This window comes from Lissotriton helveticus, chromosome 6, assembly GCF_964261635.1.
Source record: "Lissotriton helveticus chromosome 6, aLisHel1.1, whole genome shotgun sequence".
NCBI classification, from domain to species: domain Eukaryota; kingdom Metazoa; phylum Chordata; class Amphibia; order Caudata; family Salamandridae; genus Lissotriton; species Lissotriton helveticus.
This window is the reverse complement of record NC_136067.1, coordinates 1,197,341,904-1,197,368,070: the sequence shown is the minus strand read 5'-3', so window position 1 is coordinate 1,197,368,070 and position 26,167 is coordinate 1,197,341,904. Positions and strand designations below refer to the sequence as shown.

Sequence of the window (26,167 nt, the reverse complement as noted above, 5' to 3'; positions counted from 1 at the left end):
TATCATGGGTGACCTAACTCTGTTTGCTGATGCACGCATTGCACAAACCATTTCCCAGACCACTGACTGGGAAAAACTCTCAGAAATGAAAAGAAACCGGATAAGAACAATCCTAAATGGAACCATCTTGAAGGAATACTTTTAAAAAACATGGCACCTAAGGGCATACTAGTCACAAATGCCCCACGCATTTTCCTGGACGACCCGATCTTCAGGAAAGACTGGGCCCAGATTGCGTGGCACTGCACGCACAACTGGATTGTGCTAATCATGAAGACTGCCCTACGCCAGAGGCAATATTCAACAGACAGAAGGTCATATAAGAACAACCATTACAGGTTATAAGAAAATACTTGTTGGACTTGGCCCTTCTGGCAGGTTCACCCCTAATCTTTTTGCTTTTAGTATGTGATCTGTGTTAGTGATTTTTGGGTCTCTGCACACTTTTTCCCTGTGTCCCAGGGTAAAGTGCGTGCGTGTAGTATGGCTGGCCTGCCCTCCCATAGGAATGCATGGGGAATGTGTGTGTCCATGTTAGTTCCTGATGCGTGGGGAGTGCAGGCTCGAGTTTGATATGTGCGAACTCGTGAGAGTGAATGGTGCGCAATGGTATGTGCGGCTTGTATGTGTCTAGTGGGGAAGTGCCACTTCTAGACATTGATGTGTGTGTGCAGTGAGGGTGCTGGAGCGTGATTGGCTGGAGCTGGCTGGCAAGCCTGGCTCCAGGAAGTCTGGATGGGTCTGCCCAGGAGTGAGTGGAGAGATCAGCATGAGTGATGTGTGGGAGGGTTGCACCTGGTTCCTGATGGAGCTGGGCTTTCCCCACACAATGCTGGCTCCGGCCCCTGTGGTGCGTCTAACGACCCTAGCCTCCCCAGTGAATGACAGGGGTGGTTGGGCCATCAAGAGTGCTCCAAAACCAGCTGCAACTGGTTTCCCCCCACCCTGCACCCTGAGACAAAGGATTTAGTGGTATAAAAAGGGGCTGTGTCCCCTTACAATTGGTTCTCTGTTCTGTTCCAGGATCCTGCCAGAGGGGGCTGCTGCTGTTGCTGGGGCCAGGAGGACCGCCACTTGGATTGTCTCCCTGCCTGGAGACCCAGTGAGCTGGCTCTGGGCCCAGCCTTGCCCGCCTGCCTACCTGAAGGACTTCAAGACTTTACTTTTGGCCCCTTGCGCTAAAGAGCGCTTTATTCTACTTGCCTAGCGCTGGGAGCGCTTTATTTGCCTGCAAGCGCCGAGGCGGGCTGGAGTTGCCCTAGTGCTCAGAAGTGCTTTATTTTACTCCGTGCGCTTGAGAGCGCTTTTGTTGCCCAGCCGGTGCCCACCCGACGTTTGCTGAATTCTGCGGTGCTCGCTAGTAAGTTACGAGTGCCCACCTCGATTATCATTTCCACCGAGCCGGTGCCCACCCGGCATTTGCTTCTTTGTCCCCGCTGGGCCGCCGCGCTGCCTGCGACGACCCGGAAGTGATTAGCAGGCCGGCCAATCGCTGCGCGGCCCGGGAGAGGCGGCCGGAAGTCCCGCCCCCGCAGCTCCGAGACGAGGGAGAGCCCTGCAGCCCGTGAGTAGCCGCCGCCCCGAGACCAAGGAGACTGCCTCCAACCCAGGAGAAGCCGGTGAGTGGGGCCGGGAGAGCGAGTGAAGGGAGGAGGGCGTCGGGGCACATTGCCGGTGCCCGCCCCTCCCCTCCAGTTGTGTTCGAGCCCTGAGAGGCTCGTGGGGCATTTGCCCTTGCTGCTGAGTCCCCCGTGAGGGACTCCAACGACCGGCCCAATTGGGAGAGAGCCAGTGCCTTGTGTGTAGAGCCCGAGGCTCCCGTCCATAATTGTTTTCGAGTTCCGAGAGGCTCTGGGGGCATCTCATTGTTTTAGAGCACAGAAGCTCTTAAAGTGCCATTATATGTGTTTTACGAGCCCAGAGAGGCTCGAGGCGCCATTTGGTTTATTTAGAGCCCTGAGAGAGGCTCATCGCCCACATTTGTTTTAGAGCCCCAGAGAGGCTCTTGAGTGACATTATATTTGGTCAGAGCCCAGCGAAGTTCTTGTGGGGCAGTTAGTTGGTCAGAGCCCCGTGGCTCCCACGCGGTGTTTCGCCCCACCACTGTTCTTGAGCCCACGAGGCTCCAACGTTGGCCCATCAGTATTTACAACTGTCCAGCACTTAGTGGACAGTTGCCATGTTTAGGTCTGTGTTCTTTGCTGCCTGCGCAGCCTGCCCTGACATTTTGGACTAAGGGCATTTCAACCCTTGCGAGGCCAGTTGGCCTGAGGGACAGTTCTTGTGTTGTGCCACATAATTCTGGCGCATTGTGATTTATGTGCCATGTGCACCCGTCGTAATTTATGATTTACTTGCTTATGTGATCCCTTTGCTAAATTTACCTGCTTAGGTGATTGATTTATGCTTCCTTCCCATTGCTAAAAGTGACTTGCTTAGGTGAATGTGCTTTGATGCCTCATGTGCAATGTGTTTTATGCTTCCTTCCCTTTGCTAAAAGTGACCTGCTTAGGTGATCGGTTTATGTTCTTCCCCTTTGCTAAAAGCAACCTGCTTAGAGGATTGTTTTAGGTTTCCTCCTCTTTGCTAAATGTGACATGCTTAGGTGATGGTGTTTTCCTCCTATAGGTCCTGAGGATAAGGTCCTAGTTCCCTGCGTGATTTTCCTACAGTGTTTAGGGTTGCGTAGGAGGTGTTTACCCTTTACCAGGAATTCCTGGTTGTGTGCTACATGTACTATTTTGGTGCTACAGTTATTATATGCTTTATGTGCTGAATATTATTCCTACAAAGTATTATTTCTACAAGTATCATCTCTAAAAAGTGCATACACCTGACAGTGGTCCAGGTGGCCCTGTCCTGTACATAATCCCTCTTAAATTCTGCCCGTGCCTGTTGGCACATTGTAAAGTGTGTGGTGTTATCTAATGTGTTTTGGTACAATACAAAGGCTATTTTTATATAACCTTGTGTGGAGTTTCCTTTGTGGTGGGCCTTGGGTGTTGTTGCTGGGTGCGCGCGCAAACACTCAACCTACATAGCCTCCAAGTTTAGTCTGGCTGCTCGCGTCACGTTACCTAGAGGGTGAGCAGGGGTTATCTTGGTGTGTGACTCCCTTGCCCTGACGTGTAAGTGGTGGTCTCTGACTGACTCTGGCGCAAGCCTTGGCCAGCCAGAGATCCAGTTTCTAACAATACTTAACAAACTTAACAAGGAAATCAATGAATACAGGGACAATCTTACCCAACAAAAGGTCCAAAAATTTCAAAAGGACCTCAAGCGTTTCTCCTTTGTGAAGACATATCCCTATTCTGACCCGGACTATGTACCACCTAACAGACCTGAAAATGATTCTGATATATTGTATACTTCCAGCAACAATTCGATAGGAAGCAACAGCTCCAGTGCAGGAAGTGGCCGACAGAGACAAAGAGGGAGAAATAGAGCACCTAACAACTGGCCCACATACAATGCACATCTACCACCTGGATTCCAAGGCCCTTACAACCCACACCAAACATACCCGATGTACGGATGGCAGCTGCCTTTCCCACAACCCCCTTTTCCTTCTACCCCTTTTAGACCGCCTTTTTTAGGCCGGGGCAGGAGAGGGAGAGGGAGAAGAAAGGGCGCAAATCAAGTTCACTGGGAAGAAGAGGACCCGGTGGGCAGCTACACTCGGAGCAAGGCACAGGCAGGGACAAGCAACAACAGAACCTAGTTACAAATCTGGCAACCAGACCCCTATCAAGCCTTGAAGGGAAAGTCTTAAACAAAGGCCTAGGTTTCGTCCCCACAGCACGCCTGGACAAATTTCAACTCCACTGTGAGTTAGCAAGCTTCTTTAGGAAACCAAGATTAAAAGCGTTATTTGAAAAACAAGGGGAACCACAATCCACCGTAGATCCCAACGAAACTGGACTACGATTAAAATCGACTTTCAACCCTCCTCCACACAGCGTCCCAGTAGAGATAACTACTTTTGAGCAAGCTGTCTTTAATGACATTGAGAACCTGGCTCCTAGGACTCCATTCCAGAATATAAGCAGAGAAGAAAACCTGGCTCTGGAAAACCAGCGGATAAAAGGGGAGTGGTTGTGGTCCTAGACAAAGTCGGCTACCGTACAGAGTGCCAAAGACGTTTATCAGACACTAGAAAGTACAGACGGTTACTCACTGATCCAACTGAGGAACTCAAACTAGAGATCAGCACCCTTGTTGACCATGCAGGAACCATGGGAAAAATCTCGAAACAAGAAGCTGACTTTCTGTGCAACCGTGAGGGGAAGATCCCCTACGTTTACACTCTGCCAAAAATGCACAAAGGCAAAATCCCCCCTCCAGGGAGACCAATAGTATCGGGTATAGATTCCCTTCTTGAGCCCCTGTCACGTTTTTGTGATTTATTCGTCAAAACACTTGTACAAAACACTACCACCTAACTACAAGACACCAAATGTCTTTTAAAACTTCTCAAAAACATTACAGTGAACGAAAACACCATCTTGGTCAGCTTTGATATTGAAAGCCCACAAGACAACACTTTAGAAGTACTCAAAAGAGCCCTAGAAGAAACCACCTGGACATATAGAACACTGAAGAGCTTCATCCTTGAGTGTGCAAGACTTGCAATAAAAAGGATTTTTTTCGAATTTGAGGGCAAACTGTACCTCCAAACTGGGGGTACATCTATGGGAAGCACTTTTGCCCCAAGCGTGGCAGGTTTGTATGTTTTCGATTTTGAAAATAGATTTATACTAAGTGAGCAAAACCCTTTTTCAACCAACATTGTTTTCTAGAAAAGGTACATCGATGATGTCCTTGCCATCTGGCAAGGACCAATGGAGACATTGACAAATTTCACTCTGTGGATCAATACCTGCGACCCAAACCTGAGGTTCCCCAACACCATTGACCAAAACAAAATGATATTCCTGGATGTCACAATAACCAAGGAAGACAACCGCCTGGAAACAAAAACTTACCATAAACCGTGTGCCAAAAACAATCTGCTAAGAATTAAGAGCTTCTATCCGAAACCCTTCAGGGAAAATTTACCGTACGGCCAATATCTGAGGCTATCCCGAAATTGCAGCAAAGTCAGCGATTATCAGAGTCAGGCGAAGGACCTCACTAACAAACTTACCAACAGAGGCTACCCCAAGAAGATTCTGAATAAATGCCAAAAAATAGCTCGCAATCACCCAAGGGATGCACTCCTGGAAGATAAAGTACAGACAGAATCAGAGATACCATTGACTTGTGTTACAACTTATAACACAGCCTCTAACCATATGACTTGGTCGATCAACAAACACTGGTCCATTATCAACACGGGCAATTTACACTGGGAGAAACCCCTGTTCTCCTTTAAAAAATCACACAGCCTTAGAGATTCCTTGGTGAATACACGGCCTAAAGAGCAAAAAGGAGAGACTACACAATCAATCACCATGACGTGGGGCCTTCCGAGTATTGTGGCACATTTTCCTTTCGGAAACTGCAGTGTCTGTCACTTAACATGTAATACAAAGACACTATCACTAGAGCCAGGAAAAGTATGGAGCCAACGTGTCCACACAAAATGCAACAGCTCTAATGTTGTCTACCTAATTAAATGTCCATGTGATCTGGCCTATGTAGGCATGACCTGCAGAAAGATCAAACAGAGGATCTGTGAACACAGAAGCACCATCAGGTGCAAAAAGGCAACAACCAAACTTACTGAGCACTTCCTTGCTCAGAATCATACCACCAATGACATCAGATGGACAATAATTGAACAAATCAAAACAGGACAAAATACATTAACGTCTGTTTGAAAAAGAACAAAGATCGATTTACCGACTATCTACACATAAAGTGGGATTAAACGATGATATCCCTTGGAACTCAGTCTTTCCGAGATAAAATCTAATATCCTACAAGGCGCACTTATATAACGAACTCTCTGACAATTCCCCTATACCAAATGCTCGATGAGATCTATGGCACTGTACACATAGAATGAGCCACCAGCGATATTCCAGAACTAATCCAAGCCTAAATCATTCATGCCTACTAGTCACTACACTCTCTGTAGGTACATTCACTTAGCCCCTTTGACATAATATATGGAGTACCTATACTATGTACTCAATGATACCAACTGCTCTATGGAACTGTACACCCAAAATAAGCCACCTTCTGTATCCCAGCATTAGACTAAGCCCAACAACACCTGCCTTTTGATCATCAATATTTCTGGCTGGCCCCCTTTTGCTCTGCCAGCCTCGCTCTGCACTCTGACTCGAGAGAAGAGGGTTGGGAGCACTTTTAAATCTAAAACGTCATCTTCTACACACATCCTAAGCCTTTTTCCCTTCCTCTCCTCACTAGTAAAAGTAGAAAACCTCTAAACATTTTTAGAGGTTAACAATTCAGTATTATTGCACACGCGTTTCACAACGAAGACGCGGCACACTGGATTTCTGTTCACCCCGTTGCCGGGACGACGACTGTAATGACGTACTGCACGCAAACCACGTGACCATGTGGCCACACCTACCCGGAAGCGATCTGTACTGCATTTTAGCAGCGCTATGGCACCGGTAAAGGTGACCACGGTGAGCGGAGGTCGCTTACTAGGCGCAGCAGCGGTCGTTCAACTCGGGCACAATGAGTACTATGGAAATGAGCGAACAATGCTCGCTTCACCTACACGAGCAGGGGTTTCCCTAACTCGCTTCTAAAACTTGGGCATTCGCACTTTGAATGCGGGACGCCCACCTTACTCCATGGTGGCACGACGGACTATTTGGTTTCATAATAGATACCTAAGCTGGTGGCCTCATACGCTTCGTTTAGCTTCACGACCAATCTAGCTAACAACGTATTTTGGCACCACACTTATGATACGGGTGGGCTCCGAATTTTCATTATCCTTGAACCCCCCCGCCATTTTTGGTCTATTGTCTTGCGGGTGGGCTCCGCATTTTTAAATACGGGTGGGCTCCGTTTCAATAATGGACCACTAATTCTACATTACCCATGAGTCTCTCTCGTTGTGATACTTACTGTACTCTTCAATATCTGGATCCTGTCAATAGGGTTAGCGATACGATCCCGACTCCCATGGGGCACACTAATCTAGAAATCCCAGTAAGTTTCATCCTTGTTTTGTTCCCCCCCCCCCTGTTTCTTTGTTTGTCTTTTGTACGTTCTGTTGACTGGCATGCTAGCATGACTCCTGGTGCCCTCACCTGTGACTTGAGAGCACAGTCTCCCACTTGGTAAGGTATGAAAGTGGTGTAATAAACAATACACACGGTATTGAACTGACATAATGTCTGTAACTGGATATAATGGCAATCCTCTGCTGGTTGTGCACTACTTTCCACTGTTAAACTACCAATGAGTGCATGGCATTCCCGGAGTGACTGAGTTTGTCACAAACAAATATGCACATGATGAAACATTGTCACGGCCTCGTAACTAAGGAGCCAGACACATGGTATCTCGCTTTTTTGAGGCATGACACCACACTGGGAGAGCAAGGAGCACTTTATCGTCCTGACATTACGTTACAGGCATGTATTTGGTTTGCTTGTCATTGTATTTTTATAATTTCAGGTTTTTCTCTCTTTCTTACACTGGTTGAAAGGGTGCCAACTGTAAGTATACAGTTGGTATCTGGTGATCGAGGGCAGGGTACACCTTAGCGTGTGTATACCACCCAGGTCACACACATTCTGGTCCTGACGAAAACCTGGCAATTTCCCGTTACAGGTTGAAACACGTAGACCGTCACTTTGTACTTTTTTCACTATTTATAGATAACAATGGATCAATAATATCCATACATGTATCTGATAAACATTTTTAATATTTTATTGTCCAGTAGCTCAAGAATAATAAATTTCTACTGAGTTATACCAGGACAATTTTTAACTCACTTTTTTACACTCACAATTCCACACAAAAAAAACCCGCTCCACTGTAGTCAGGTGTCGCAGCACACCCGGACGGCACTCGGCTGTTCGGGTGGGACCCCGATGATGAAGCATGTCACCAACTAGGTTGGTGAGTGAGGGGTCTTCTTAGAAAAGGACAACTCCCTTTTCTTTTTCTTTTTCTTCTTCTCCCCTCTCCCACTCAACTGAGATCTCTACAGGGCTTAGGGTGGTACTCCTCCATTTGTTTGTTTATAGTACTATTTCACACTCATTGAACTCTCATCCTCCTTATTTCATCTAACTTTACCATCTTAAAATACTCTTAAACATACGCAAAGGTGCACCACAGAATTGTTTTGATTACAATTTTTTGTTAATAAAACAAGCGAGGATGATGTCTTTCTTGTATTTTCAATCTTTATTTTTCAACGTAAGCACCAAACAGCCGACGCGTTTCGTCCCTATGGGACTTCTTCAGGGCTTTTGAGTTGAGAAATGATCCTTCCAATTAGTATCTTCAAAGTTGGAAATCCGTATAGCGCCTTTCCAAAGGCAATAACCCCAAAAGTAATGTATACGTCTATTTGTAAAAGGCCTGGGCTAAGTCTTCTTTTTTTATATGTTAGTAATTGGAATTAGAAGATATTGATGATGTCGACGCCATAGGAATGTATTTCAGCTCTGCTTCGTAGAGAAGAAGAAATTGTGATCTATCAGGATAATCTGTTTCGGTTTCTAATGTTTTTCGGCCATACGAAATGTGAGAACCACAAGAGCTTGTATGTGGGCACTGAAATACCAGCAGGTCGATCGTGATACATCGACCTGTGAGCATCCACACAGCATTCGCCTCCGCCGAGATCCTGTTCGTACCTCGGATCTCGGCGGAGGCGAATGCTGTGTGGATGCTCACAGGTCGATGTATCACGATCCTGAACGGATACCTCACACTGCCCCACCCTCTTGCTGGGCCCTTCTATTGCAACACCCCTCCCCTTGATATCCTAATTGTTTGGTTTTTGCTACATGGAAACATGAGCATGCATGGTATGCAAATAATCGGAGATGGTTTAAGTCTGTGTAATCGTTTAGTAGTCAGGAATATATTGCTGTAGCACTCTCGCCTCTTGTCAGTTTGCGTAGGTTTATTAAAGCAAGCCCTTAGTTCAGAGGGATGTTATCTGAGGTGGTTTATACAGATCCCACTCAGCTGCCCTCTGCTTGGAAAACATGCAGCTGCTGCCCGAGTTGCCTCTCCTAATATGTGGCCACCAATACAGGAACTTCTTAAGGTGGGCGGAACTCCTTGAAATCATGTGGATTTTGTTTGTAACTACGCTGAATAAAGTAGAGTAAACTCCACGAGTTCTGCCCCTAGTAATATTGCATCCTAGTGTTTTCTTATGGACAGTAGCGGTCGGCAGTAGGTGTTTCTGTAGCGCTACTGCTTATGGAACAACCAGGACTGCTAAAGTGAAAATAGCCCCTGAAATATTGTTAGTGTACGGACATGTGTAACGTTAGTTATCTGCATGTCACACTTTTAAATACCATGCACCCTGCCATATGGGCAGTAAGGGTTACTTAAATACAACTTTATAGTATTTAAAAGGAAGGTTTAGACCTGTCAAAAGGTTTTATTTTAACAGGTCGAATTTCAGTTTAAAAGCTGCTTTAGTCAGGCTGAAGCCATTTCTTGCACTATCACTGTAGTGGATGGCACAAGGGTGTAACAGTCGACTATTGACAGTTAACAGGGCATATTTTGTACCATTTACTAGAGAATTATAGGTAAGTTAAATATTCCAATTAGGAGTATACCAATTTCATCATGTTGAAAGGAAGATCACAGGCACTTTTCCACTGGTTTGCAAGGGTAAAGTGCATATCCAGCTTAAACAGTTATGGTAAAAATCTGAGTACCACACACAAAAGGGTGTTATTTCCAACAGCCAGCAAGTGCAGAAGGTAAGCACACAAAGCAAAGTCTTCTCCTCCGTGTCCTCAGAAGCCACCATATACAGAATAGCCTGAGGAGATAGCACCATAGCAATTGTGACCTGCCTGAGGAGATTTTAAGAGGAGAGAATACTTACAAGGTTCCTAAATTCTTATCTCAAACCAATACCTCATTCACTCTGAAAAAAACTCTCTGATTTATGACTAGATAGAAAAGAATGGGTCACAAAATATTTGTTACCTACTAAACAATGAAATAGAAAAGCAGGAGTTGGAAAAATTAATTGAAGAGGTCAACTCAGGAAAATGACGAATAAACAACACGCAAAATAATATTTTTGTGTGTCACATGATAACTTAAGCTTGTATATGTTTGGATCCACAGCTCACGCTACACTTTTCTGTGATAGAAATCCATACATTTTAGACCTTTTTTTCACATTCTACTACCATTCTCTGAACCTTCAAACAGAAACAATGAGACCTTATTGCTTATATGCACCTACAGAAGGCCACTATTCTTCAAAAACGAATGAACAGATAGGGAGGTACGTATATGTTTCTTATATCTGTGCGTTAGAGGAACAAATACCTGATAAAAGTAACTTGCTTAGCTCTTAATATTGCCAACCCAATAACTTCCAAACTCAATAAATGTACCTTTCAAAGAAGAAGGTGCCTCTGCCCTCAGCAGGCCTCAGGAACTTTGGGATTGCTGTGCGTTTCTTATTAAGGTGTATCAATGGGACAGATGTGCCAGTCGGGGTGCTACAATATATCAATCTTGCATTTACACTAACGCACTCTTTATTTTTTATTTTTAAAAAAAAAAGTAAATTAAAAAATAAAAATAAACACTAACACACTCTACTATCGCACTCTACTATCGGTTCTTAGAGGCCTGGATAATTAGGTGCTTTGAGCATGAGTGGACAAGAACTGAGTGGCACTGAGACACCCCCTGCTAAGGCATTCTGGTTGTTAGGTGATGCCCAGCACAGGTCAGGGGGATGGTTGGTGGAAGTACCGTTGCTGGGTATGGATAGGATTGACTCAAAAGGGGTGAAGGGGTGAATTTTCACCAACTAAATATATATAGTGTCTTTTCAGCAGAACCAGAGGGGCTCTAGCATGCAGATGGCGGTGTTCTCAAAGAAGGGTAACCTGCAAGGTTGCAACCTTTTTGTGCAGCCTCCAACATGTATTTTATGTTGGCACATTGTGTCCCAACCAAACATCAAGTGGTGACATGCCATACACGATACACTACTGGGTAAGGTAGACTCTCACCATGAATTATTTAGAGAGAGTACATGCAGGAATGCTAATGGTCTTTTAGGAGCTCTTGATCAGCGTTTCTGAATGCAGTGCTGCTAAATAGCAATACACCCTAGTGTTGTCCTCTTCATTCCACCACGCTATACTTCCTGTATCATTGTTTCACTCTTCCAACTCCTTTTCATTTCTAGTTTATACCTTTGTCACTGTTTACTTTTCATTTTGTTCTTCCTTCTTTTTTTCTGTTCTATCATTCTCTCATTTTCTCTGGGCAAAACCTATTTCTGAAAAGTAAGCATTAGCTCCCAAAAATGAGTGCTGGTGTTTGCCACTGGCAACCAAATGCAACATTCAGCACATTGTGTTGAATATGTGATAAAAGGACGGTGATGTGTTTGGTGTGGAAGAATGAAATGAGTTGCAGACACTGGTGTAATAGAGTCAATGGCAGAGCATTGCAGAAACAGGGAATAAACAGAGGAAAGGTGCTTGCAATTTAAGTTGTTAGAAAGTGAATTCCACATCATTTTCTGGTATTCCGTTGCACAGTAACTGTAACAGGTGTCATTAATTCAATGCTCCATTTTTTGACCTTGGAAAGAATAGTTGAGAAGGACCTGACCAGAACGAAACCTGTTCAACATGCAAAAATATCTCAGCAGACAGCACATTACTCACTGTGATGCCATAAGTATTAAACTACAGGCCTTAGTTATTGTCACTTCAATGTCACTTGTTTTGTGAAAGGGGCTTTATGTTGCATGTTTTTTCGGAAAGGGGGACACGTGATGGAAGATCTGATCTCTGGCAAATCTTAAATACTTTCTGTTGGACCCTTGTTTGACAAAGGGAATCAAAGGGCTGGCCTCCCGTATCTGTGAGCAGGGGCGGCCTTAGGCATGTGCAAGCTGTGCACCTGCACAGGGCCACCAAACCCCAGGGGCCACCACGCCAATATATATCTGTGGCAGCCCCTGGCAGGGATTTGGCATCTGTTCCACCTCCAAACACCCTGACCCCCCCTCTTCATTGGCCTCCGCGCTCCACCCCGCCCGGACCCCATCTTCCGGGGCCCCCTACCTACGCTCCCTGCCCAGGGCCACCATGAGCCTAGAGCCGCCCCTGCTGTGAGGCATAGCAAATATGTTGCTGATGGCAGAGACTGAGGGAGGAAGCCTCTCCATTAAGTGGCAAAACTGCAACAACAGGTCAGGCATTGGTGTGCCTTCTCTTTTATTTCTGGATTTGCTGAGGTGGAGTTGAAATGATACCTCTCCTGGCCGCAGAGGATTGAGGTGTCGCCATCCACTGGGAGGACAAAATCAATGCCAACCACTTGTCCTCGGGAGGGGGGCATGGACTCTGCTGCTCAGAAGCAGCATCTCTGGTGGTGATTCCTCCCTATCATGCCCTAAGGATGAGTCAAAGGAGGCACACCAGGGGCTTGCTGTGGCAGGTCAGGAGTGGCCATTGTAATTCAGTATGTGACAATGGGCTCCCTGATAGGTTAGGGAGGGTCGGCTGCAGCCTTTGAAGATCGGAGGAGCACCATGAGCCGCCCTGAACACAATGGCGTAGCTAGCCCATTGGCCGCCCGTGACGGTCCCTGCGGCAACTGCATATAAGAGCGAATGGCTGGCGATTCCTGCGTTTGCCACCCGCAGGTAATTGCAGGGGAGTCTGCCACCCCTAAAACTAGTGCCACCGGGGCAGACTTCCCCCCTTGCTATGCCACTGCCTGAACATTGGAAATGCAGGAGGAAAAAAACGGCCTACATCTGGCCTCAGGCATTGGGCGGAATGCCTGAGTTCCCAATCGGAGCCTGTTTTTGGGGCCCACTTCACACCAATTATAATTGTTTTACTAACAAACAAACTGGTATGCAGCCTGTTTTCTTTGCTTGCATTAGCGCCCAAGTTACCTACACCACTGTTTTTTAAGGCAACCCATATATATTTAATAGAAATAGTTCAAAATGCGATATTTATATTTCTTAACTTTTTTTACAGAACCCATAACTGCAAAAGCAAGACTATGATACGCCAGTAAAAATAAGATTAAATATATAATGTGGGCAGATTTGAAGATCGTAAAAGTACTGCTGATTGATTTTTACCTATTTAATTTAATACTAAAGGAACACAGAAATAAACTGATAAAAGCTTTTAGTATGGGACAAGAAAATGTACCAATTAATGGTGAATAGCTATGCAGAAGTGTACTATTTCTTGTGTGTTTTTGCATAAAAATTGGCTGTAGTGCCAATAAATAGTCAGATCTCGTTTCTGCCCTTTTCTTACAAGTCCAGATTTATATAAACGATACTGCAGGTCACTTCCCCTGACCTGCACAGGGCCTTATATGTTCTGTTGGGTATTTGTGTGTGATGCAGCTAAATGACCTGTGTTGATGGGAGCAAGATAAGGTCATAGAGCAAAGGTGGTTTCCTGAGCGTTACACAAAAATATATAAGAAGAGAGGGCCTAAGCTACGTGGCAATCAAAAACGTACTTAGCAAACACATCTACCAAATGTCAGGGGAAGCAGACCTAGCAAACTACACAGTTCAGGGAGGTCTCCCGGGGCTGATAACATTATATATGGAGCATTAATTACAGCGCTGCCTAAAGCACCAATCACTCAGCCAAAACCCAAGCAGTTATAAAATCACCATGCACTGTCCTTGCAGCACTCTAATCATCCAGTCACTACTCATGTACTCATGCAATGACTCAGTCACTAACAAATGCACTGCTGCAATCCATTGAGGACTACCTATGCAGTCCAATAATCTCCCTGGTACTACCTATGCAGTCCTCCAATCACCTAGCCAGTCCTATGTCCTTATCCAATCACTGCGCCAAAACCCAAACACTTATAAATTCACCATGCACTCTCCTCGCAGTACTCTGATCATCCAGTCACTACCCATGTAGCCATGCAATGATCCAGGCACCAACACATGCACTGCTGCGATCCCTATGCACTTTCCGTGCAGTTCTCTAACCACCTACACACTTCTAATTCGCTCCTGCAATTACCTCGGAAGTACCCATGCAGTACAGCAATTACCCTTTCACTCCCCGTGCAGTCCTCCAGTCACCCAGCCAATACCATGCACTAATCCAAATACTACTCTAATACCCAAGCACTTATAAATTCACCACACACTATCCTTGCAGTACTATAATTATCCACTCAGTACCCATGTACTCATTCAATGACCCAGTCACAAACACATGCACTGCTACAATACCTTGAGGACTACCTATGCAGTCCAGTATCTCCCTGATACTACCAATGCAGTCCTTCAATCACCCAGCCAATCCTATGTGCTTATCCGATCACTGTGCCAAAACCCAAGAACTTAAAGAATCACCATGCACTCTCCTTGTAGTACTCTAATCATCCAGTCACTACTCATGTACTCATGCAATGACCCAGGCATTAACTCATGGCAAATACAGAGGAGGTCATGCTAATCTCAGGGGTACCCCAACGCATAGTGTTCCCAAATGTATGCAGGTGTTTTCACTGTATATTAATTGTCTTTTAGCATAGCACTGGCTCTAGGCCTGGTTAGTCAGAGTCAATTGGCACCAGTACCCATCAACAAAAAGTTGGGGGCACAGGAGGACTTTCTGCTCCTCTGTTGGTTCTTTCTGCACATATCTTCTTCTTGCACTTTTCTTTTTCTTTCTGGACTTCTGTTGCCTCTTTCTGCATTTGTCTTGCTTCTTTCTGCGCTTTTCTTTCTCTTTCTTCAGATGTCCTACCTTTGTAGGCATAGTTAGAAATGAGCATTTAAAAACACCTTAGAAATTCACTGAAAAAAACATAGGTTTCAGGGATGTTATAGTTAGAAATTAACATTTAAAAAACCTTTGAAATTCACTGAAAAAACCATAGGTTTCAGAGACGTTATAGTTGAAAATTAGCATTTAAAAAAGCTTAGGAAATCACTGAAAAAAACATAGGTTTCAGGGACGTTATAATTAGTTGGAGATTTCACTCGTACAAAACCATAGAAATTCAGCCGTTATAGTTAGTAGACCTAACTATAACTTGCGCCCCGCAATGCACTGCTGATGACGTCACATATTACATCACTCATGACATGCTCAGTGACATCACTGACAACATCTCAAATGACATCACTGATGATATCATCCACGTGATCATCTGATGCACCTCCTCATACTGTCACGTATGGGTGTAGGTTGGCTGGAAAATCACAGTAGCAAGCACCGTTGTTTGAATGAGAGGTTAATTGCAGTGGCATGTTCTGGAACTTTGTCTCCCATAAAGCCTATTGTATAGCCTGTTTGTCCTGCCTCTCTGTCTATTTATTCCCCTCTCACACTCGACTCAGTGCTTGTCACCTAATTTCCTGCCGTTAACTATGGAAGGGTTTTGAGCTTAACTACCAAGCTCCTGTCTGAAGTTCCACGTTAATCCATCTCCTCTCCGCCTTGGCCGCTGTTTGTCCGTTGAGGAGGACGGTGAGAGAGACGCGTTCAGCTGCCTTCATTTTCTTGTGCTGCAGTGCTGTTCTGAGTCACGCTGGGATCTGCGCTTTTCCAGCAGAACTTTCTTTGATTCAGCCACGCTGAAGCGCGTTTCGTTGCAGCACAACACAAATAACAAGACTGCCTGCCCTAAGCTAAGTACTTTACCCTTAGCCCTATTGAAGAATAGACCTGAAATTGCATGGATTATAGCCCGTTAATCGTAGAAACTCCATAGAAGCCATGTTTTGTTTTGATTGCTTTATTTTTGTTTTTTGTGATTGACTTTCATCAGGACACATGCAGCAGCCTTAGCAGTAAGTGCATACACATACGGCAGATATATATCTCTATGGTAGATGTATGGGAGGTGTCTTATGCTTGTTGTGTTTTGTCTCACTTGCAGGGAACATGGGGCTAGTGTAGGAGGGAGGTCTTCAGCTCCTGTACAGTACTCCATTGATGGTTTTGGAGCTGCACCTTTATTGTTTCTTTATCCTTTTTTTCCCTTTCCCCGGGGGTGGAGTTGCCTGTGGAGCAATTCGCAGGTGGTTCCACACATGAGGAAAGGGTAATCAAGCATCATCCATCGCTCCTGCTGTATCCGGCTGACAAGGTGAGTGGTCACCTGGCCTGTGTTGTGACACATACCCTAATAAAACCTTTCATACACCCACTCTAAAATACAGACCACCAATATCGAAACCATAGACACACCAATAGCAGTTAGTACATACCTGCTCAGTGATTCATACGTCTACACACACATCCACCCACTAACCCATACAATCCCTCATACACACAGTCATTCATCTACACAACCACTAATATATCCACTCATACACCCATATAGACACTCATACACTGCCCCTCACCCAAAGAGTTACTCATACACCTGGTCAGTCATGCAAAAAAACTATCACACACCCATTTACTTGCCTCTACAGTCATACACACACCACTGCACTTATTTATACAGATACTAACACAAACGTACTCTCTTAAACAATCACTCATAGAAACACACACTCATCCATACAGATACTCTTGCAATCACTCACTCTCACATATAGTTATTTATATTCTCCAGCACTCACATATACTGCTTTAAAACGTATGCAGTTACTCACACATACACCACTGAGACATCCATTCACTCACCAACACACCCATACAAACACACACCCACCCATACAGCTGTTTCCATATGCATTATTGAACCTATACGCCCAGTGAAACAGCCACTCACATATCTATGCACAGTCACACACCCCCACCCACAAAGACACTCAGGCACCCATACAGATACTCAGACAACCAATACATAACCCATATAGACACTCATGTGGCTACTCACCAAGCCATGCAGCTGCTTATACACCAGCTAACAGACTAATAAAGAAAGTCACACAGTTTACTCTCTAGCCCATGCAGTCAGTAAGACACAGTTAATCACTCACTTATACAGTAGGTCACACACCTACTAAATCATCCATTCAGACACTCATAAACCCACTCATACTACAATACACCTTGGCATATATACATATAAAACATATTTTTATACTTTACGGAAACACACATTCACTGGATGATGTCATCAGTGATGTCATCAGAGAAGTCATTTGAGATGTCATCAGTGATGTCACTGATCATGTCATGAGTGATGTAATATGTGACATCATCAGCAGTGCATTGCGGGGGCACCAGTTATAGTTAGGTTTACTAACTATAACGGCCGAATTTCTATAGTTTTGTACGAGTGAAATCTCCAACTAACTATAACGTCCCTGAAACCTATGGTTTTTTCAGTGAAAATATATCGCTCCTGTATGATTATGGGGATAACATATTTTGAGACCCCCTTTTTTTCTCAGCCCCCACTTGGCGGATCACCATGAAACTTTAAACAAAGCAGCTGAACCAAAAAGGGGAAGTTTATTTTTTTAGCATTTTGTGAAGATTAGTCAAGTGGTGGCAAAGTTATTTGCAAAACAAAAAAAACTTTTCCTATGGAAACCTTGGTCCTAACTATAGCTACCTACTGACTAACGGCAGTATATATGTATGTATATATATATATATATATATATATACACACACACACACACACACACACACATACACGCACACACACACACACACACACACATATATATTCATTTGAGATGTACCAACAGATTCTGAATTCAAAGGTTGGAGGAGGGTAGTTGTTTCTATTGGTGGATTGTGAAGACAGCGTGAGTTTCTGACAGTGGCCATTAGTGAAACATAGATGCTCATAATTTTGTTTGCCTACCTGCATAGTTCACAGAGTATCGTTCACAAATGTGCCAATTGTGACTACGATTCAGCGTGAAAGTGTTTGAAGGCATTACACAGCTTTTTTCAATATAGAAAGCCATTTTCCCAGTGTTTAATATTGAATTTCATGTGTAGCACCACCTTGTGCGGAGGCTTTTCTGCTATATTCCACTGATACAAACGCTAATGATTATGTGAGACAAAGGTGAGAACAAGCCTTCTTCGCAAATCAGCATTCCTGCTGAAGGAACGCAGCCACCTGTCCTCCATGTGCCACCGCTCTAAAATTAGCATGAATGAGCCAGCTGTCCGAGCGGCTGTCTTGAAGATGACTGCCTCAAACAAAACATGGAAGTCACATTCCTTTTGCTGAACACGGGAGGACAAAAGGACGGCGCTCACGGTATAGCTGCTCGGTAGCCAGTTTTGCACCGATAGGCCAAGGTCAGGCGACAGCACGCTCCCATTGCGGTTATTTCAATCCGAGGGCTACGTCGCGCTTTGTGTATCACTTTACCACATTTTTATTTAGCAGGGATGCATGAGACGCTAGGTAATGTGATACAGTGTGCCCCCATGTAAGAAAACAAACAGGGTAAAATTAAATCACTCGCTAAATTGCAATTATTATGGAAATGTCATTTACAACCTGGTAATTCTGGAAGAAACCGTGGATGTTCACTAAGCGCTTTTTTTTGCCTTCTGCTTAACACCGATAGCCCTACTATTGAATTAAGGAGAGTTTAATCCTTCCCGAAGGTTCCCCTGTGTCTAATGCCGTCCCATACCCATCTCCCCCGGCACCTTTTTCAGTTCGAAGGCCTTCACTTTGGCTGTATTATTGCCACAAAAGACAAGATTAGGCACGGTTTGTGTTTTGCGTCGTAGAGGCATTGCATTAAATTGTCGATCCACGTTCGGTTATTTTCTGCAATATTATCCTCGTATTGCTTGATGATGTGTTATTGTGTCGTGCCAGCACATGTTATGCTGTTCTGTGTTATGTGGTACTGGTATGTTGTGCTTTGTTATGTCACTTTAACTATTGTTGTAATGTTTGAAGTTATGATACTCAGTGTTATTTTTCTATGTCATGTGTTCCTGTGTTTTGTGGTGGTGGCTTGGTGTGCCCTGCTAAGTCGTGTCATGCGATGCTATGGTATGTCGGATCATGCTAACATGCCATCATGTGTTTTGTTATGGTGGACTGCGACATTACACTATATTGCAGAGTTTTTCCGTACTTACTTAAAACGGAACTGCTTCTAGGCGTTGTAATGGTTTAAACATTCATACGACGATCTAGAAAACAACAATCTCACGTAATCGGCTCATAGTAGCTCACATCAACACGTCAGTTGTTATGGTACCATGGCCCAAACTCTAACGAATCTATAACTTTTCATATATGCGAGAGTGAACTCATCAGTTCCCACTTTCAAAACCCGAGTCTATTTAACTGAAAACATATGTATTATTTAGCAGTCAAGGAGAAAATTAAATTAGTGAATCGAAATGATCCAAGAAACATCATGCAACTACACCCGAAATCTGAGTTGAAGTTAGAGCAAATAGTTGCCATAAACTCTCAAAGCCTTTTACGAATAAAGCAAAGCAGTTTCACTTGTGCATTTTCTAGTCTCGATCCGCGATCATTTCCCATGCCTTGAGAGCAGATGTGTGACATTTCAGATATGCTGTCGGAATGCAAATACAATTCCAGTCTTTCCAAGCCAACTGAAATGTTCCTCTCCTTGGGAACGTGCCATACGATTTGGAAAAGGCCATGGATATTGTATTAATTGGCCCGACGCGCAGGCAGATGTGCCCGCTTCTTCCGCGCATGTGCGTGCAATGTTCTGTGTGGGTCTTGGATGTCTTGTTTATAGTTCTGCTTTTAGAACCCTTCTCCCGCCATCTGCTCCCACAAACAAGAGACAGATTGAGGATGCGGCAGTACACGCAGGATTCTGAACACACGTCATTCGCACTTTTTCCCCCTCTGGCGTCCACGTTAACCACAGGTGGAACAAGCCAATGGGCAATCACAACTATTGTTGCGTCCATCACTTTTGTCAAGACTTTCCCTCCCGACCGGACTATATATAAAAATGTGAGACTGTAGCCTTGCTACACAGCTGGTTATAACTTCGCTCTATTGTAAAGCGCTCTGACACCTCTGGTTAAAGTCCGCGCTATATACAAATGCATAAATAAATAAACCCGGCAAAAAGTACACCACGCAATGCTAAACAGTCAGCACACCATCGCTCATTATTCTTACAGACTGTCACGCAGAGGCAGAAAAAAGACACCCCGTAGCAACTTAAAAAAAAATCTGTCGCTGCGAAGCTAGGTTCGTTCGGCTGTCACGTTGTAACTTCTGTACTGCAACCAGCCCTGTCACGCAGAAACATAAGGCAGAACACTGACACGAAAATAAGAAACATGAAAATAATCATCACCCTCCACAGTACCTCGCTGCTGTTGCTGAAGCTGGGCATGGCAGCTTTGGCTCGTCATTAAGATGAGGAGAAGCAGAAGAAAACTTTCCTTTTCCATGTTGGAAGTTGGAGAAGAGAAGGACGGCAGGTCGAAAGCCTGCTCTGCGCCCTCCCTCGAACACTGCAGCCCTCTGTGAGCGGTCTCGGAGTGTCTCACACAAGCCCAGTCGGGAGCTAAACTTACTGTTTCAGAAGACACTCCCCCTTCTCTCCTTGGTCCACGCAACCAACGGGACAGAGAGACATGCACCCTTCCACTTAATTCTTCTAGGACATTTTTATGCCGTAACAGATGACTTTTGAACATTTAAGCTGTGCATGCTATCTGTTGCTTTAAAACAAGGGTCGACATCACATAAAGGGAGCAGTGGAACTGCTAATTTCTTAGAGGTCTAAATCAAAATTTTGGACCAAGAGTTTAGGAGTAGAAGTATTTTACCACCTTAGCCAATGGCAAATGGTTCTTTATCACTGGGACTTTAATATAATGGTCTGCTGTAGGCTGGAAATGCGTCCATTACTTACTAATAATGATATTACTTCCAGGGGCGGCTGGTGACATTTGAAAGTGGTGAGGCGGAAACTAATTTGCATATTGCAGCGAGCAAGCCCGAACCACCTTGCATCCATCCATACATCATTCATGCATCCACCCATCCATCCACCCACCCACCCACCCACCCACCCACCCTACATCCATACATCATTCATTCATGCATCCACCCATCCATCCACCCATCCATTCTGCATCCATCCTGCATCCATCATTCATTCATGCATCCACCCACCCATCCATCCTGCATCCATCATTCGTTCATGCATCCACCCATCCATCAATTCTGCATCCATCATTCATTCATGCATCCACCCATCCATCCATCATCCATCATCCATCATTCATTCATGCATCCACGCGTTGCGCGTGTGAGTGGTGTTGCGCGTGTGAGTGGCGTTGGGCGTGTGAGTGGCGTTGGGTGTGTGAGAGGCGTTGCGCGTGTGAGTCACGTTGGGTGCGTCTGCATCCATCATTCATTCATGCATCCACCCATCCATCCATCATCCATCATCCATCATTCATTCATGCATCCACGCGTTGCGCGTGTGAGTGGTGTTGCGCGGTTGGGCGTGTGAGTGGCGTTGGGTGTGTGAGATCCATCCCATGCATCCATCATTCATTCATGCATCCATCCACCCATCCATCCACCCACCCATCCATCCTGCATCCATCATTCATGCACCCACCCACCCATCCATCCACCCATCCATCATCCACCCATCCATCCACCCATCCACCCATCCATCCATCCACCCATCCACCCACCCATCCACCCACCCATCCATCCACCCATCATCCATCCTGCATTCATTCATGCATCCACCCATCCATCCATCCATCCACCCATCCATCCACCCATCCATCCTGCACCCATCCTGCATCCATCATTGATGCATCCACCCATCCTGCATCCATCATTCATTCATGCATCCACCCACCCATCCATCCTGCATCCATCCTGCATCCATCATTCATTCATCCACCCACCCATCTATCAATTCTGCATCCATCATTCATTCATGCATCCACCCATCCATCAATGCATCCACCCATCCATCCACCCTGCATCCATCATTCATTCATGCATCCACCCATCCATCCACCCATCCTGCATCCATCATTCATTCATGCACCCATCCATCCACCCATCCATCCTGCATCCATCATTCATGCATCCACCCATCCATCCACCCACCCATCATCCAACCTGCATCCATTCATGCATCCACCCACCCATCCATCCATCCACCCATCCATCCATCCTGCACCCATCCTGCATCCATCATTCATCCATCCACCCATCCATCCACCCATCCTGCATCCATCATTCATTCATGCATCCACCCATCCACTGCACAAATACAAATGGACATCACTTCTGCAGGTGCCACACTGCCCACGGGGTCCCCCACTTCTTGCCCCTGCACTTGCCAAGCAGAGAACGCAAGAAGCTCGGCCACGCAGGGTAGACCAGACATCAATACATTTTCTGGGCACCACATCCACAGGTGCAGCGTCGCCCAGGGGACGCCACAATCTTGCTCTGCAACCTGCCGTACCGCACACAGAAACAGAAAGGCACTGCAGTTCAACATCTCCAGGCCCCTCGGCGAGGAGCTGACAGGCAGTGCTCAGTCCGGAAGCATCCCCCTGGTGCCAACCTACGTGATAAGGGGTAGTGTCGCATGCGCAATGAAGAGAGGGAGAACCAGCATCAGCAGCGCAAAAGCACACCACTGGGGGAAAGACTCTCCAAACTTGTGTAACCTGCAACAATCATACACCTAGGGTCCACCACTCATGGGCCACAATAACAAAGCACCAAGCAAGAGTCGTACAGAAACGAAGAAATGTGATACCAAAGAACACTGCTGCAAAACACAATACAAAGCAGCAGAACATTAGATGGTTTTACTTAGCCACAAAGAAAAGGTTAAAGTGTGAAATAAAGGATATGCGTGACGGTCTGTTCACTTCCAAAAGTGTGCACATGCAACATCTTGTTATTTTGATAACAGGAGTCTGCACATAGGCGGGTGACGGGTGAGTCTGGTTTGTGATAAAGATTGTTGGAATTCTTACTTACACGGGATTTGGTGGTTTGCTCGAGAGTGACCCCAATGCTGGTGCTGTTGTATCATAACAATTTTCACCAGTCCTCCTAGATATTTATACTCGGGTCAACTACGCTGTCAGAATGGTGTCAAATGTGTCATTTTATTTGTCCAAAAGACCACCTTTCATTCTAAATCAGTGTCCTCTGCAATCCCCTTGGGAACCGCAAAAAAGCGGTCTCCGTTGCTTATCAGCGCCAGGATTGGCTGTGGAGCAGCGTAACTCCCTGCCCCATTCGGAGACCGGAGGCTGCGGCATGAGGCAACCCTCGGTCTCCCAAGGGGGAGGCTACTGCGCATGTTCGGGCTGGTCAGAAAAATGACCAGCCCAAAGCAAACATGCGCGCCAGTAGCACTGCTGAGCAGCGTGAGCACGCACGCTCACAACCCGATCAAGTACAGCCCCATCCCCTTTCTCCCCTAGAAGCTACATCTGGTGCGGCCGGTGAAGTTTCAGATGGCGGTGCGCATTGGTTGGCGGGGCAACGCCCGAACGCCCCAATGGACGCACCGCCGCTGATTACTTCTAGTCCTACTCCCTCGCCTATCTTCCTAACGTGTGAGGCCCTCCGCCTCCCCCCAGACCCACTCCAGCCTATATAAACACCGCCCACTACCTCCTGTACGTAAACAAGCCGAGCATAGAACTCAGTTGGATCGCACCCTGGAGGCCGGAAGGGTCCTATAGGGAAGGCGAGGGAGTAGGACTAAGAATACTGGCATTATCATTAAGTAATTCCCGGTTACTCACCGGTAATATTCATTACTCCGAGTCCTGGTCTCCCCATCCCATTCCTTAACTGTGAGCAACTAGTCTGCTCTACAGAAACCTATTACCTAGATGAGCTTTTGCACTTCCCCCAACATGGCATCAGCAACACGTGACAATAAAGGGGGAAGTGCAGTAGAGAAACTTCCTGAGAATACCAAAGAAAACAACCCAGAAAATGAAACAATCACCCCAAAAAAACAAATGCGACACAGGGAGGGAGAGAAGGGCTCAGGAATGGGACGGGGAGACCAGGACTCGGAGTAATGAATATTACCGGTGAATAACCGGGCATTACCTCCTCGTCCTGTCTCCCCGTCCCCTTCCTTAACAGTGAGCCCATACCCAAGCACAGAGTGATTGTAAGAAAAACAGACCAGAAAGTGCGAGAAAACAGGTCCATTTAATCAACAGAAAACAGTACATATCACAAACCATGTACCGCAGACAGGACATGAGCGCCAAAGGCATCAGAGGCCGCCATCCCCAACTGAAGACGATAAAGTGAAACAAACGTATGGGGAGCAGCCCATGTGGCAGCATTACAAATGTCCCTCAAGGAGGCCCATTTGAACATGGCCCAAGAGGAGGAAACACCCCTGGCCAACCTACTCTGAACAGAAGAGGGGAGAGGACATTGGGCAGAATCGTAGGCAGAAACCACAGCACCCTTGACCCAACGAGTCAAGGTGGACAAAGAAGGACGAAGACCCAGCCCAGAGAGGCCTTAGGTGACAAACAAGGAATCAACATTACGGAAACTAGAGGTCCGCTACAAGTAGATACGGAGAGCCCTCAGCACATCCAACAAATGGAGGAACACCTACTCAGGAGAGGCAGGATCCGGAAAAAAACGGGAGAACAATATCCTCCTGACAGTGGAAAGATGACAACACCTTAGGCAGAAAAAACTGACTGGGACGGAGAATGACCTTGTCAGCGCAAAAGCGCAAACAGGGGGGGGGAAGCCATCAAAGCCCCAATCTCACCAACCCGCCTCCCAGAAGTAACGGCCACCAGGAAAAGAACCTTAGCAGAAAGGAACTTAAGGTCCACGGAGGCCAAGGGCTCGAAAGGGGGGCCCGTCAAGGCCTGGAGAACCAAGGGAAGATCCCAGGCAGGCACAGGAGAGCGAGAAACAGGACACTGTAGCAAAAAACTCTGCAGAAGGCGAGCCACCAACAGAGAGACAGAGGACACAGAGGAACCCCGAAAGGCAAGAATGGCAGCCCACTGCACACACATGGAAGAAACAGCGAGCCCCAAGACGAAACCATCCCCCAAGAAGTCCAACACCCTCATAGCCTCACAGGAGACAGAAGAGAGACCCTTCCCAAGACACCAGGAGGAGAAATTCAAGGTGGAAGGGCGTTGCAACAACTGGAGGCACCAGGCAACCTCAACAGAGCAAACCTGACCCAACAAACTCAACCTCTCAAGTGCCAAACCCCCAGCCGGAGGCGGCGCAGGGAGGCAATCCTGAGAAGAGGAGCCCACAGATGGGAGGGACAGAGGGGAAACCACCAATGGGGGCACACAGACAAGGTCAGCAGCAGGGGAATTCAAGACTGACGAGACCACTCCGGCACAACCAGGAGAACTTCTGCCCGGTCCAACCAAAACTTCTGGAGGATCCACGAAATCAAAGAAAATGGAGGGAAGGCAAACAGGAGCCCCACCGACCAAGGAACCGAGAAAGCGCCGGTCACCCACGCCAACCAGGAGGGAACGAGGCTGCAAAACCGAGGAAGACGGGCAGATTCCTCCGAGGCAAAAAGATCCAGCCATGGACAGCGGAACCTGAGGACAATCTGATAGAACAGATCCGGGGACAGACACAGAGACACAGAGGAGGGGAACACCCTGCTCAAAGAGTCCGCAGACCCATTCTCCTTCCCCGGAAGATAGACCACCGTCAGAGACAAGAGATTCTGGTCAGCTCAAAGCCCGATCTTCCTGGAGAGGAGAAAAAGAGACCGACACAAACCCCCTTGCCGATTGACATAAGCCCGAACTACCTGGTTGTCGGTCTGCACCAAGGTCGTTTGACCCCGAAGGAGAGAAGCGAACCACCGAAGAGCCAACCAAACCGCCCTCAACTCCTTCCAGTTCGAGGACTGGAGGGACTCGAAACGGGACCACCGACCCTGAGCCTTGGAGGCACCCATCACAGCACCCCAACCCACGGCACTGGCATCCGTGGATAACACAACCACAGCCCGAGGTGGAAGAAGATCAAA

The 26,167-nt window shown here is 46.2% G+C and overlaps 1 protein-coding gene across 7 annotated transcripts in view; it reads right to left on the bottom strand.

Moving 5' to 3' along the window:
• The window catches only part of LAMA2 (laminin subunit alpha 2), a 3,430,794-nt gene extending 3,410,162 nt beyond the window's left edge, over positions 1–20,632 (bottom strand). For 5 of the 7 annotated variants that reach the window (XM_078648915.1, XM_078648917.1, XM_078648918.1 and 2 more), the window contains exon 1: positions 20,462–20,614. In XM_078648915.1, coding sequence (XP_078505041.1) covers positions 20,462–20,546 — 85 coding nt within the window. In that variant the 5' untranslated portion in view covers positions 20,547–20,614. Of the gene's footprint in view, positions 1–20,461 lie in introns of all 7 variants that reach the window. The other 2 variants (XM_078648920.1, XM_078648921.1) reach the window with 1 other exon arrangement.
• Between the last annotated feature and the right edge of the window lie 5,535 nt (positions 20,633–26,167).